At 40.9% G+C, this 13627-nt stretch overlaps 1 protein-coding gene across 2 annotated transcripts in view; it reads right to left on the reverse strand.

The window, feature by feature from the left end:
* The window catches only part of TRIO (trio Rho guanine nucleotide exchange factor), a 452008-nt gene that overhangs the window by 436964 nt on the left and 1417 nt on the right, over positions 1-13627 (reverse strand). Inside the window, exon 1 of one of the 2 annotated variants that reach the window (XM_045004407.1) lies at positions 12387-12784. The exons of the other annotated variant lie outside the window; for it this stretch is intronic. Within the exon in view, the coding sequence (XP_044860342.1) occupies positions 12387-12429 (43 nt within the window). The 5' untranslated portion in view covers positions 12430-12784. Of the gene's footprint in view, positions 1-12386; positions 12785-13627 lie in introns of those variants that run through there. 2 annotated transcript variants of the gene reach the window in all.

A 13627-nucleotide genomic window follows, 5' to 3' on the forward strand; every position in this document is an offset into this window, starting at 1 on the left:
AGCTAAGCTGCGCTGAACAGAAGGTATGCCTGTTTTTATAGATTTAAGAATAATAAATGAAAGTACTCAAACTTCAAGTCTCTGAGGTAACACCTTTGATTAGCAAGCAAAGGTATCAAAATCCAGCTATGTTTTACAGTCTGAAGCAAATAGAATCATCCTTCCATAAATGAAGTTCTACATCCCAACACGTTTAGCACTTAGGTTTCCTAAGCACTTATTCATTATGGAGATGACTAAGACATAGTGCTACGTTCTACCGGAACTATATCTGAAGCCCAATGTAACTTCAGCCAACCAGCACCATGCTCTAGATTACTTAATACTTCTTTTCTCTAAGAACCATGCAATACTTGTATTCCGCATTTTCCACTGGCTTCAGACTTACATTTTGGGATAATTTATCATGTTGGCTTTAATATACAAATATCTTGGCAACTGGGGCCCCAACTACCAATAGTGTCGCCTCATTTTATTCTGAGTGTCAGCATCTGCTTAGGCACCGGAACAAATTCCAGATTTCAATGTGACGGCTATTTTCCCTTTCTGTGAAGGAAGGATTTTGCTCCAGCTTGTCAGAACTGAAGTTAATTTATATTAATCGTGTTTATTTTGGTAGTATACAAGGACCGAGTCACTTTTTGGCACAAGGCAAGGCTTGTGGATGTGAAGGGGTCTCTAATTGAGCACATGCATTGAAAGGGTGGTCTTAAGGATGCAGAGTTTAGGTTCCTTAATTAGGTTTTACATTGAATTTATCCAGTTGTTTGTTTTTTTATAAACACTTCTTTAGATTTATACCGTTGTTCTTGAGGCGTAATTAAGTCTAAAAAGCATTTTAGCACTTGCCCCGGTCAATGGGTCACAAGTCCTGGTGTTGGTCTCCCATTTGCCATCATCTTCTACAAAACCTAAAGTCAAAGTTACTTTTGTAGCCCTCATGGTTGCCGGAGAAGAGTTCTTGTGAAGCCAAGTGTAAATTAGCATGGGTTATTTCACTCAGTCTGTGGTCAACTCCCGTGCCTCTACATCTGCTCCAGTTTTTTCAACAGCAGCAGAGGAAAACAAGAATGTTCACTACCACTCCTGTTAGTAGCACCCAAACAAAGATAATTTCTTATCATCCATCCTAGTGCTGATAATTAACAATTCTAACAGCCAATGTTATTAAACCCTTTCAGTCTAGTATTTATTTCTTTTTAGTAGCGAAATAATTCCTTATGATAAACTGTTTCAAATCTGGGTGTATGAAGCTTTTGCTTAACAGAATAAACATCTTTATGCAAATTGGTGTAACAAGTCCTCTTTTGGATTCTCCATCTATTTATTCTAACTCCACGCATAACATGCCAATACTGTTAACCTGACTCCTGCATAGATTTACGAGAGCTATCAGAGCACTTGGTTGAAATATGGGAGTACACTAAAATACGTCCTCCCAAACACCTAACAAGGGGTGCCAATAAGCACTTTTGCAGTGCTGAACAGGACTCCAATTAGCTTCAAAACAATCTCATCCTTCTTCCTCACTATCCCATTGCCTCACACTGTATATAACAGGCCTCCAGAACCACCAAAATAAGACTGGAGGAACATTATTCCTTGGCCCACATGAAGACTTTGTTACTTTACTGTTTGTTACTGCAGTAAATGGGTGCAAATGTATTCAAGTCCACATTGTAACATACCCTTTAACAAGGTATTGTATCACAGTATTTTGGACATGAAGTGTGAAGCAAGAAGTCCTAATTTTAACAGGCCTACCCCGTTTAGTGCAGTAAATGGGAATGACAATTCAATGTTTATTATGCCATCATTTAATAGCTGGTGCTGCTCCCACATTCAAGTGGCTGTAGCTCTCACAGGACAGCAAGCAGCAACATCTTCACAAGTGGCAGAGAACTCAGCTTAGTTCTCAGCTTTATTTTCCTAAATGCAGTTTAGGAAAGCTCCTGCCTACCCAATTAGTCCTGTAGGGATGCAGATTGCAGCCATCTCCTCCTGCTCCCTTCAAAATCATGCTTTGCTCCCTTGCTTCATCCCCAATCCAATTAGCCAGTTTCCTTCCCACTCATATCCTACAACAGCAGGCAAGATTAGGAGCTGGAATTTATGAGATGGTCATTTCTATCAAATTAAGTGGCACAAACACGGTTTGTTGCTTCTTGGCAAAAGAGTGTATTGTGGCTATTTGTGTGGCCACAATTCTTGATTTAAGTCCATGCACTTACACTTCTTAAGTCAGTACAGCTCATCTGAAGGCTGAGGGCTAGTCTAGATCAGGGTTTCTCAACCTGTGGGTCAGGATATGTTTCAAAGGGTTGTGTGGCAGCTCCCATCCCACAGGGCTAGCTGGGCTCACCTCCTTGCTCCCAGCACTGCAACCTCTGGGGTCCCAGTGCTGCTCAGGTCTGGCCCAGCCATCCTGACTACAGGAGTCTGGGTTGGACAAATCTGAGCGAATGGCACTGCATCCCAATGAGCCAGGTCACAACTCCACTCACACAAATTTGGTCCAGCCAGAGGGGTAGGCCAAACCTGAGCAGCGCGGCAACCCTGAAAGTTGCGACGCTCAGAGCGGAGAGCCAAGCACAGTGGCAGGATCTGCCACTGTGGGGTGAGTGCTGGGCAGGACCCAACCCCCCTCGGGGACAGAATCCAACTGAAACCACCCCAGGGCCTCCACCCCCAGACTATTTACTGGGTCATGACAGGCCATAGACATTTACAAATGGGTCCTGAGCCCTAAAAGATTGAGAGCCACTGGTCTAGACGTTGTTAATACAGATACACCAGCAAGGCCCCCTAGTGGAAACTCGGCATATACCAGCAAAACAGGTTCTTTAGCTGGTGTAATTAATCCACTTTCTCAAATGACCAACTGTGCCAGTGAAAGGACTCTTGTTAGTATAAACTGTCTACATAGGAATTTTGCCAGCACAGCTATGTGTGAGGGGCATGGGTTTCTTTTTTTTCCACATCTCTGACAAAGCTATGCTGGCAAAACTGTAGTATAGATCTGCCTTGATATTTTACTGCACCACAGAATTAAAAATGCCCAGTCCTAGTGTAGATCTAGAAGCACTTACGTTTGTTCTTTGCTGTTAAGATTCCCCCCCCCCCATCTAAGTGATTCATTTCCCACAACAGCAGTATCCTTCCTGAACTAGAGTGATTCAGCTTTGCAGATGCTGATGCATATTCCTTTGCCAGCAACCTACTTTTGTCTTTTCCTGTGTCGCTAGAAATAATTTAAGTTGAATAGTATCAAATCCCTCCCCAGGCTAATGGATATTAGTTGATATTATTGTAGAAGAGAGAGTTCACCATTTAAGTAACTAGTAAGCAACAGTTTAATATAGCTATTTAAGACTGAAGTTTGAAAGTACCTTAATAACAAAAAATGTATACTTGACTTATTTTACCTAATACACAATTTTTTCCCCATTACACGTTTTCCCCCCATTCCCCACATGTAATCTGAGAGAAAACTCCTTACATTTATTTTCATCAGCGTCTTGGAAAGCTTCTAGAAACACCATCCACATATACACTTACCAGAAACATAATAAAGCAGAATAATGTAATATGTTCTACATGATATTTCTGGTAAACTACAAATAATTATTTCAGAAGGAGTGAAAGTGGCATCCTTTTGGTAGTCATGACTCATGAGATACTTCGGAATGCAAAATCCATTTTCTCTCCCAACAGACAGATTTTAATGGGCTCTTTACAGTATTGAAATCCAGTCATATCCTGATTTCAAACAGACAGCTCACCTGATCAGCTGGTAGGCAGCTTCCTTTAAAGTCAGTGAGTCAATCCATTCAAATCACAATGTTTTTATACACAATTTCTCTCTTTATTGGGCCAGTGTATGGCAAAGGTAGTATCTTATCTTTATAGATTGCTAAGAGTGTTGTTGCAGGTTCTTATTTTAGTGTGTTGTTCTCAAGCATCTTGGAAAGAAGCTGATGCAACTTGGTACTTCTTGAGCTAAGCACACCTATGTCCACATTTCTCCAAAGACCATTTTGTCTTTCAATTTTCCATATGCTGGTTGAGGGAGACTGACACTCCCAATATCTTCTATTTATATGCACCAGCATGGTGACATACTATTCTGAAATCACAGGCACACTTTTTGTCCATTCATTCCAGAGAGCAAATATCAACTGGCATTTTAGTCTATGTAATATAAAGTGCATCAGTTTCGTAAAACAAAATTCACTTCAAGCTTTATTTTTGCACTCTCCTGGACTCTTGCCTTGCACACAAAAAGAAAGCACAGAGTCAATTATAGTAAAATTCTTAAATGAATTAAACAGGAATCTAATGGACAGAAATTCTATACATGAATAATAAGTGTGTAGCAGTAGGAATATACTTACACTACTGACCAGGATGGTGGCAATGACTGTGAAATGCTCTGAGAGACTAGAGAGGCTACAAAAACAGAAAACTCAGTAATAATGGAGGATTTCAACTACCCCATATTGACTGAGAACATGTCATCATGGCATGCAGAGGTAAAATTTCTAGATACCATTAATGACTTCTCCAAGAAGCAGTTAGTCCTGTAACCTACAAGGGGAGAGAAATTCTTGCTTTAGTGCTAAGTGACACATGGGATCTGTTCCAAGCAGTGAATATAGCTGAACCGCTTTGTAACAGCGACTATAATGTAATTAAATTTAAAATCCTTGGGGGGCGGGAGGGGGGAAATACCAGCGAAACTCACCACAGTAGCATTAAACTTCAAAGGAACTACACAAAAATGGAGAGGCTAGTTAAATGGAAATTAAAATAAGTCACAAGAGTGAAATGGCTGAAAGGCTCATGGAAACTTTTTTAAAATACTGTACCATAATAGAGGCTCAAACTATATGTATTCCCCAAAAAAGTAAGAGAACCAAAAAATGCCACCGTGGCTAAAAAGAGTGGCAAAAAGACATCCTTTAAAAAGTGGAAGTCAAATCCTACTGAGGAAAATAGAAAAAAACATACTCTGGCAAATCAAGGGTAAAAGTATAGTTAGACAGGCAGAATTGTAAGAGCAACTAGCAAAAGGCAAAAGCTAATGGCAAAAAAATCTTTAAGTACATCAGAAGCAGGAAGCCTGATGATTGACCAGTGGCCCCACTGATTATTTGGGGTCCTAAAGAAACACTCAAAGAAGACAATGCCGTCGCATTATTTTTATCCGTCTTCCCTGCAGAGGTTGTGAGGAAGAGTCCCACACCAGAGCTATTATTTAAGTGACAAATCTGAAACTGTCCCAAATGGAGCTGTCGGTAGAGGAGGTTTTGGAACAAACTGATAATTTAAGAGCAATAAGTCATCAGGACCAGATGTTATTTATCTAGGAGTTCTGAAGGAACTCAAACATGAAATTACAGAATTACTAACTGGTATGTAACCTGTTGCTTCAATCAGCCTCTGTACCTGATAACTGGCTGATAGGTAACGTGACACTGATTTTTAAAGAAGGCTCCAGGAGGTGATCCTGGCAATTTCAGGCCAGTAAGCCTAATTTCAGTACCAGGAAGATTAGTTGAAACCACAATAAAGAATAGAATCAGACACATAGATGAACACGATACATTGAGGAAGAGTCAACACAGCCATTGTAAAGGGGAATTATGCCTCAATCTATTGGAATTCTTTGAGGGAGTCAACAACTGTGTGCAAGGATGATCCAGTGGATATAGTGTACTTGGACTTTCAGAAAGCCTTTGATAAGGTCCCTCTCCAAAGGCTCTTAAGCAAACTAAGCAGTCATGGGAGAAGAAGGAAAGTCCTTTAATGGATCAGTAACTGGTTAAAAAATAGGAAACAAACAAAGGGTAAGAATGAATTATCAGTTTTCACAGTGGACAAAGATAAATAGCTGGTCCCAGTACAGATCCTTGGGGGATCCCATGCTGTTCGACATATTCATAAATGATCTTGAAAAGGGGAGAAACAATGGAGGTGGCAAAGTTTGCAGACTATAGAAAAATTACTCAAGATAGTTAAGTCTAAAGCTGATTCACCCACAAAACTGTGTGACTGGGAAAAAAAATGGCAGATGAAACTCAATGTTGATAAATGCAAAGTAATGCACCTTGGAAAACAATCCCAACTACACATACAAACAATGGGGTTTAAATCAGCTGCTATCACTCAAGAAAGATCTTGGCATCCTGGTGGTTAGTTCTCTAAAAACATCTGCTCAACGTGCACTAGCAGTCAAAAAAGAGAACAATGTTAGGAACCATTAGGAAAGGGACATAAGACAAAAAATATAATGTCACTATATAAATCCTTGGTACACCCACACCTTGAATATTGCATTCGGTTCTAGTCATTATCTCTCACAGATGCATTAGAATTAGAAAAAGTATAGAGAAGGGCAACAAAAGTAATTAGGGGTATGGAACAGCTTCCATGTGAAGAGAGATTACAAAGACAAACTGTTTAGCTTGGAAAATACACGACCAATGAGAATATAGTTGAGATCTATAAAATGGTGTGGAGAAAATGGATAAGGAAGCATTATTCACCCCTTCACATAACACACCAACCAGGGATCACCCAATGAAATTAATAGGCAGCAGGTTTAAAACAAACAAAAGGAAGTACTTCTTCACACAATGCACAGACAACCTGTGGAACTCATGGCCAGGAAACGTAGTGAAGACCAAAAGTATAACTGGGTTCAAAAAAGAATTAGATAAGTTCATGGACGATAGGTCCATCAATGGCTATTTGCCAAGATGGTCAGAGATGCATCCCCATGCTCTGGGTGTCTCTAAACCTCTGTTTGTTTTTGGTCTGTCGTGCCAAGTAGTCCATGCAACCAAATGCACAATAAAAGTTTACTATATCAATTGTTGTAAGTGGAAAAATCATCTCTGGAGTTCCTTTGCAGCCTTACAGTAAGTCTACACTGCAACAAAAAACCCACAGCACCAAGTCTCAGAGCCTGGGTCAACTGACTTGGGAGGCTCAGACTACAGGGCTAAATATTGCCGTGTAGACATTTTGGGTCAGGCTGAAGCCCAGGCTCCAAGACACTCTGATGCACTGTGTTGAAAGCCCTAGCACAGGCAAGTCTCCAGCACTGAAAGGGGGTGCCCAGAGAGACTGAAAAGGGCTAAAGGTGCACTTCACCCCTGAACTCCAGCAGCAGAAAATAGGGTATGCCTTCTCGGATGATTCTGTCAAGTGCTGACCTAGCTGAAGTGGATGAGTTCGAGATAGTGATAACTTTTAAATTATTTCCTTTCTTTTTCACGTTGAACTGTACATATTAGTACTGAATGGTCTCAGCTACTCAGAACAAAGATTATTGGCACAAATACTGTAAGCCACCTTTTGGCTGAAACAAGTACATAGCAGGCAAATCCATGTCCGTAGATTCACTCTTGTCCTCAAAACTCTATGTCCATAAGTATTATGGATATCTCAACATCTCCTTTCATTTTGTTATCAGTCTTTTCTTCAGTTGGAAGCAGAATTCTCACTAGTCATTGAACTGTTGCAACTAGGAAGCTCTCACCATTAGCTCAGAATAACCTGGACAAACATCTCCATCTTCATGTTGGCTAGCCCTTCTCGGCCTTCTGGCTAGAGGGGTGAAAACATTATCTAAGCTGTATTACCTTTTAAACAGTCGACATTAGATAGCTAGCTACAGGATGCATTAAGTAGACCAGTGGCTCTCAACCTTTCCAGACTACTGTACCCCTTTCAGGAGTCTGATTTGTCTTGAGTACCTCAATGTTTCACCTCACTTAAAAAGTACTTGCTTACAAAATCAGACACAAGAATACAAAAGTGTCTCTGCACTATTATTGAAAAACTGCTCATTTTCTCATTTTACCATGTAATTATAAAATAAATCAACTAAAATAAAAGTATTGTACTTACATTTCAGTATATAGAGCAGTATAAACAAGCCATTGTCAGTATGAAATTTTAGTTTGTATTGATTTTGCTTTTTATGTAGCCTGTTCTAAAGCTAGGAAAATATTTAAATGAGTTGATGTACCCCCTGAAAGACTTCTGTATACCCCCAGGGATACATATACTATTGGTTGAGAACCACTGATGTAGATAACCAAAGAGTATTATCCTTATTACACTATTTTGATTAACTTTACCTACTTCATTAGGCTTCTTGGGGAGTAATTAAATGTCACTTCTTGTATCACTTCTTCAATCCATCATATAGTCTAATAATTCATCTATTGCTCTGGACACTTATAACTAAAGTACTCAGTGATATGAACCAACTTCCTGACAGCATTAGTCCAAAGGTTTTTCAGAAACAGAGTTCAGCATCCTGGACATTCACCTAAAGTCTTGATTATTCAATGAGCACAAGAACTTATTTTTACTGATGCAGTCCTATTTCAAACACTATTAAAAATTAAATGCAAAATGGCCTAAGAAGTTAACCACAGGTGGAAGCTCTTTATTAGGAACTGATTTATCTTAGCTCTTTTGACAAAAAAAATCCACTGCACATCTCGGTTTCTATCACTGACTTAATATTTAATAAAAGAGGTAAATGCTCACCAACTTAGTAAACTTATGCATGTCACTTCCAGTATACACATCACTGCATAGACCCACACAACTTTAGCAGAGGTTAAGCAAACAGGACTACTTTATCATGATTCTTCCCCCTCCCCCCCCAAAATTTAAACACTAATCCCCTATTGCTCAGAATTTTATTCCATCATCTTACATGTAAACCCTACTTGTGTGGCAGTGCTCTTTCTGATTTTTATTAATGGTTGAATACTTGTAATTCCATGTACATTCTGGAAGTTTAATGGTTGGTTAGTTCCTCCATTATAACTTTGTCTTAAAAGGTTATCCAATGGTATTCACATCCTTTTTCTAATGATTGAGACTGAATGTAAGGGTAAAGAATATGGTCTGGTTTACACCAAAATGTTAGGCTGACCCATCTACATCACTCAGGGGTGTGAAAAATCACATCCCTGAGTGGCATTGTTAAACCAATGTAACCTCTATCGACCTTGCAACTGCTTCTCAGGGATTGGCAGTGTCTACACTGAAGCGCTACAGTAGCACTGCCATCGCATAGGTGCAGCTGGGGCCGCTGCAGCATTTTTAGCATATACAAGTCCTATGTTCTCTGTTCATGCGTTTAAAGAATTAAAATACAAAAAGCTTGTCAAGTTTCTCCTTAGTGTTGGATTTCTGAAAGTGAAGCTAACAGGACCCTGCTGCATCTCAATAAAAATCATTTAAATAAGAGCCTTAAACCAACATATGCTGTTTCCAGCACGTCTTGCTGCAGCGTACTGGTTGAGAAGTTCTAATGCAAAATGCAGGAGTTGTAGCTACCAAAGTTTTTTAGATTAACATTTGTCACAGAAATATTTCAGTCTTTGCCTCAACTAGCTTTTTTCACCACTTATGGCTTAAGTACATTTTCTACTCTGAAGTCTCCTTCCTGAAGGCATCAACTAAATTTTACTATATGACCTTTCCAAAAGTAGCTTGAACTATAATGGGAACACTGAAATGTTAAACAAAGTCTGCGTTTTACAAATAAGTTTTACTGGTCAGTTTCCCCCTCCTCCCCGCATAGATGGAGATGGGCAAACACACATCCTAGAGCCCAGTGTTCCCAGCTCACAGAAAAAACTGCAGGATGGCAAAGACACTAACCAGAGACACTTGAATTTCATTGGCACATAGCAATACCGTGTTCCCCCCTACACTTCCAATCAAAAATTCTTAAAACTAACGACTTATTCCATATATCCTTTCACATGGAGGACCTACTCCCAGGCACCCACCAAAAAAGAAACATATGACAGTCACTACTCCCCACCTGTTCATTATCTTCACCACACATCTACACTTTGTCCTTTCCATTCACATCAGTGATTTATTAAATATTTTTGCAGTAGTGTATTATAGGCCACACCTTTAGAAACAGAGTCCCTTCAGCATAGCTAAAGCCAAAACAAAGCATTGCAACTTGTCCTCCATTCCAGCCCCTAAGCACCCACAGGTTTATATCACATAATTCAGCTGTTTTGCCAGATTCATTGATTGTATTTTAAGTATAAATGAAAAAGTCTATCAATACTATATTAAATCAACACTTCCATGCCAAATAAAGTATTTTATGTTAACGATATGGAGAACAAAAAATGTTCTGTTCTTAGGAATATTTTGGTACACGTCAACAGTTCTTGCAAGTGTTACGTTTAACATTTGTAATTGTTTATAACCAAGTCTTACACAAAGCTTTACAATTGCTAGACTATGTTAACTGGGCTCACCGCTCTGCATATCTGACAGAAGTCATCTAATACTCTCCCCAGTTCTGCAACTTCTATAACTCAGCTGAATTGTATTATTAGACAGAGCTATTTAATATTGCATTTTAAGATTCTCAATCAACAGAAAGTCATTTCCTAGGCAGAAAAGTACAAATACTGTTTCCTGTTGCTCAAGAGTTTGACTAGTCATCTTGGTAGTCACCAAGGTGATATGTCCAGTAAAGCAATTTCCTCAAGTAATAAGATACAGACACTAAATTTTCAACTGATTCAGTGTTCAATGACATCCTCATATTCAGACCACCCACTCACACTGTCTGAGGTTCTCATAACTTTAATTCAGTGCCAAATACAGAGGTAAAATAACCTCTCTACTACCTAAGATTCCTGTTTATGCAGCCCAGGATCACATTAGTCCTTCTGGCCATCACAACCCCAAATTTATGCCCATTTACGCAAGAACAGAATTTGGATCTTTACAAAGATAAACTGAGGAGAGAATTCTATCAGTCTCCATTAAATCATACTGATGAAAATTTCTCTGTTCCTGTGTTATTTCTTTCAAAGTAATATGCCTATTTTTAAGATAAGACTTAGCTTAAAAACTGGACTGCGGAAAAGCTTTGCCACCTCTGTGCTACACAACAGCACAAACTGGACCACTTTAAATTAAGATGGGCACAATGTTCTTGGGAATAGTTTTTTTTTTAAATGCATTGCTCCCTATTTACAGTCCTCTAAGCCAGTGTTTCCCACACTTGGGACACCGCTTGTGCAGGGAAAGCCCCTAGCCGGCTGGGCCAGTTTGTTTACCTGCCCCGTCCGCAGGTCCAGCCGATCGTGGCTCCCACCGCTGCTCCAGGCCAATTTTAATAATTGCATTCACGCATTCAGTCCTTTGTTATTACAGCAGCTACAGTGTTGCTGACACTTATTTGCAAAGTTTGGGGAAAATGAATATTTCATTTTCTATGACATGCACAATGAAAATGTTGAACTTCATGCCTAAACCTAAGTAATATCCTTTAAGCATTTTGCTTATTGATTGGCCACAGCATCACCCTAGCTTGTATGTTATTACACCTTTAAGAATGCATTCCCTCCCACCTCACCCCCAACTTGTCTCTGTCCAATAATGGGCAGCACTGACATGCTTTGAAGAGATTTTTTTTCTACTTTGCCAGGAGAACGAAACTGTGACCTGGAGCATGAGGTAAAAATGGAAGTACGGGAATACATGCATATACACACTCTCCCCCATCCCCAGCAGGACCATGGGTAAACAAAGTTTAAAAGCCAATACATATTAATTTCTTTGCCACAAGTAAACAGAAGGGTGCTCAAAACATTAGTTTCAGTTGCTTCTTGAATCCAATTCATCAAGACGTCAGTAGTAGCACGCCAACACACATACTTCATTGACGAGCTTACAAACAAGTGAGATCCTTTGGGTTTGTTACACCAAATAGAATATTTGGTCCTTTTCGTTTGTCTAGTGGAGTAAGACTATTAATGCTGTCATTTTCAGTAACTGGGGAAAATTTGCCAGGGGCCATCTAGTACAGCTGACTACTTCTACAGCTGTCAACATTCCATACTGCAAAAGCTATCTATCACATGAAGTGTGCCTCACTGTGGGCACACTAATGGATTTCTACTTTGGCTGTTAAAAAGCACATGTATAATTTTGCTGTCATTGTAGAAGCCTGCCTAACACGATAAGCAAGAGGATAGTCTCATTCTCACAAGAAAACTCACTCTGCACAAATGCTATTATCCTCATTGACTTTTCAGGTATTTGTGCACTGGTCAACTTGTTTTGAGCCTATTTCTAAAAGAGTCAGACACCTCAGATAAGACTCAACCTCACTATTTACATGTCCCATCCATGCAAATCTCTAGAGCAAATATGAGGTCTCTTTCAAACTGCACCTCCTCCCCCACAACCTTATCAAGCAGAAAGAACCAATTCTTTACCGAGTGCTGGGCATTCACACACATGCACATGCAACCTCCCTCATGGCATTTGCTTAGATGTCCCACGAATAAAGCCGAATTCTTACACACCTAACCCGGACTCCCCTTCATCTTTCCAGCGGTGAGTCTGCATTTTCCTTTCCAGCCCACTCCTTTTGTAGACATCCGGATGAAACAAGTAACCAAGGCTGATGTCCTCGCTATCTCCTCCTCGGGCCTGTTAGCTGGGGCATGATGAGGGAGGGAGGGACTCGCCGGAAGAGGGGAGCTGCAGCTGATGTTCTGGGGGAGAGTAACCACAGCCGGAGCCTCATCCTTGCCGCCGCCCAGAATCTGGGGAGGGGTGTTACACTGGGAGCCTCGGCCACTGTTTATTCATTCGCCTTGTAGTCAGCAGGCAGCCCTTCCCCCTCCGCCGTCCCCAGCGGTAGCCGCAGCAGGCATGTGGTGGGTGCCCCCCGGGGGCACCAATCCCTACCGAGGCGCAGCCTCTATTGCTGGGGACTTAATGCCTCCGGCATCAAAGCTGCCATCGCCACATCACTGCTTGCGCCACAGAACGCACATTATTCCGCAGCTCCCTGGAGTGCAACTGACTAGGTACCGAGGGGAGATACTGAGGGAGGGAGGAAGAGGCGGACTCCATTTTTATCCCAGCAGCCTGTCAACAAGCTCCCCCCACTCCCTTTCCCCTCCCCAGTCTCCAAAGCACAGCGAGACTTTCCAGCTCAGCGCCAAGCTAGCAGCACATGAGGAGCAGCAGCAGCCCGGCTCCTTCCACTGCTCCTCCTTCGTGCAGGCAGGGAAATCCCTTAACGTTTTTACTTCCCGCTGCAAACACGGTTTTGAAATTTCCCCTCTTCCTAATCACCGTCTAGAAATGCAGCCCAGACACACAAGGACTGGAGTTGCATTGCTATTTATAGTAGTGCCATCCACACCCTACATACATGGCAAACATCACCCCATTATGTGCAAATTTAACCTTTTCGTTAGCAAAAGCCTCGAACGTGCCTCCTTTTCCCCCCTTAAATCCATGAACTGCTTGTATGCTCTTCCCCTCCATTTGGGGTATGTGGGGGGGACTTTCTCCCGTCCTAAAAGTTCAGCAGTGAAATACGATGAGGGGGTTAACCCCTCAGCTGGCCATGGTAGGAAGTCCTTTCGTGTCTGCCGTCAAATGCTACTTTAAGGTTCTGCTTCCAAGTGACATGTGTTTTCTTACTAACGTCATAAATACTTACACCTGTCACCAGTCGAGCCACAGTTTGCTACATCACAGAAACATGGCCTTAATGCTTATTAAACTAGGCCGGTCTCCACAATTTCAG

Source organism: Mauremys mutica, chromosome 2, assembly GCF_020497125.1.
Source record: "Mauremys mutica isolate MM-2020 ecotype Southern chromosome 2, ASM2049712v1, whole genome shotgun sequence".
NCBI classification, from domain to species: Eukaryota; Metazoa; Chordata; order Testudines; family Geoemydidae; genus Mauremys; species Mauremys mutica.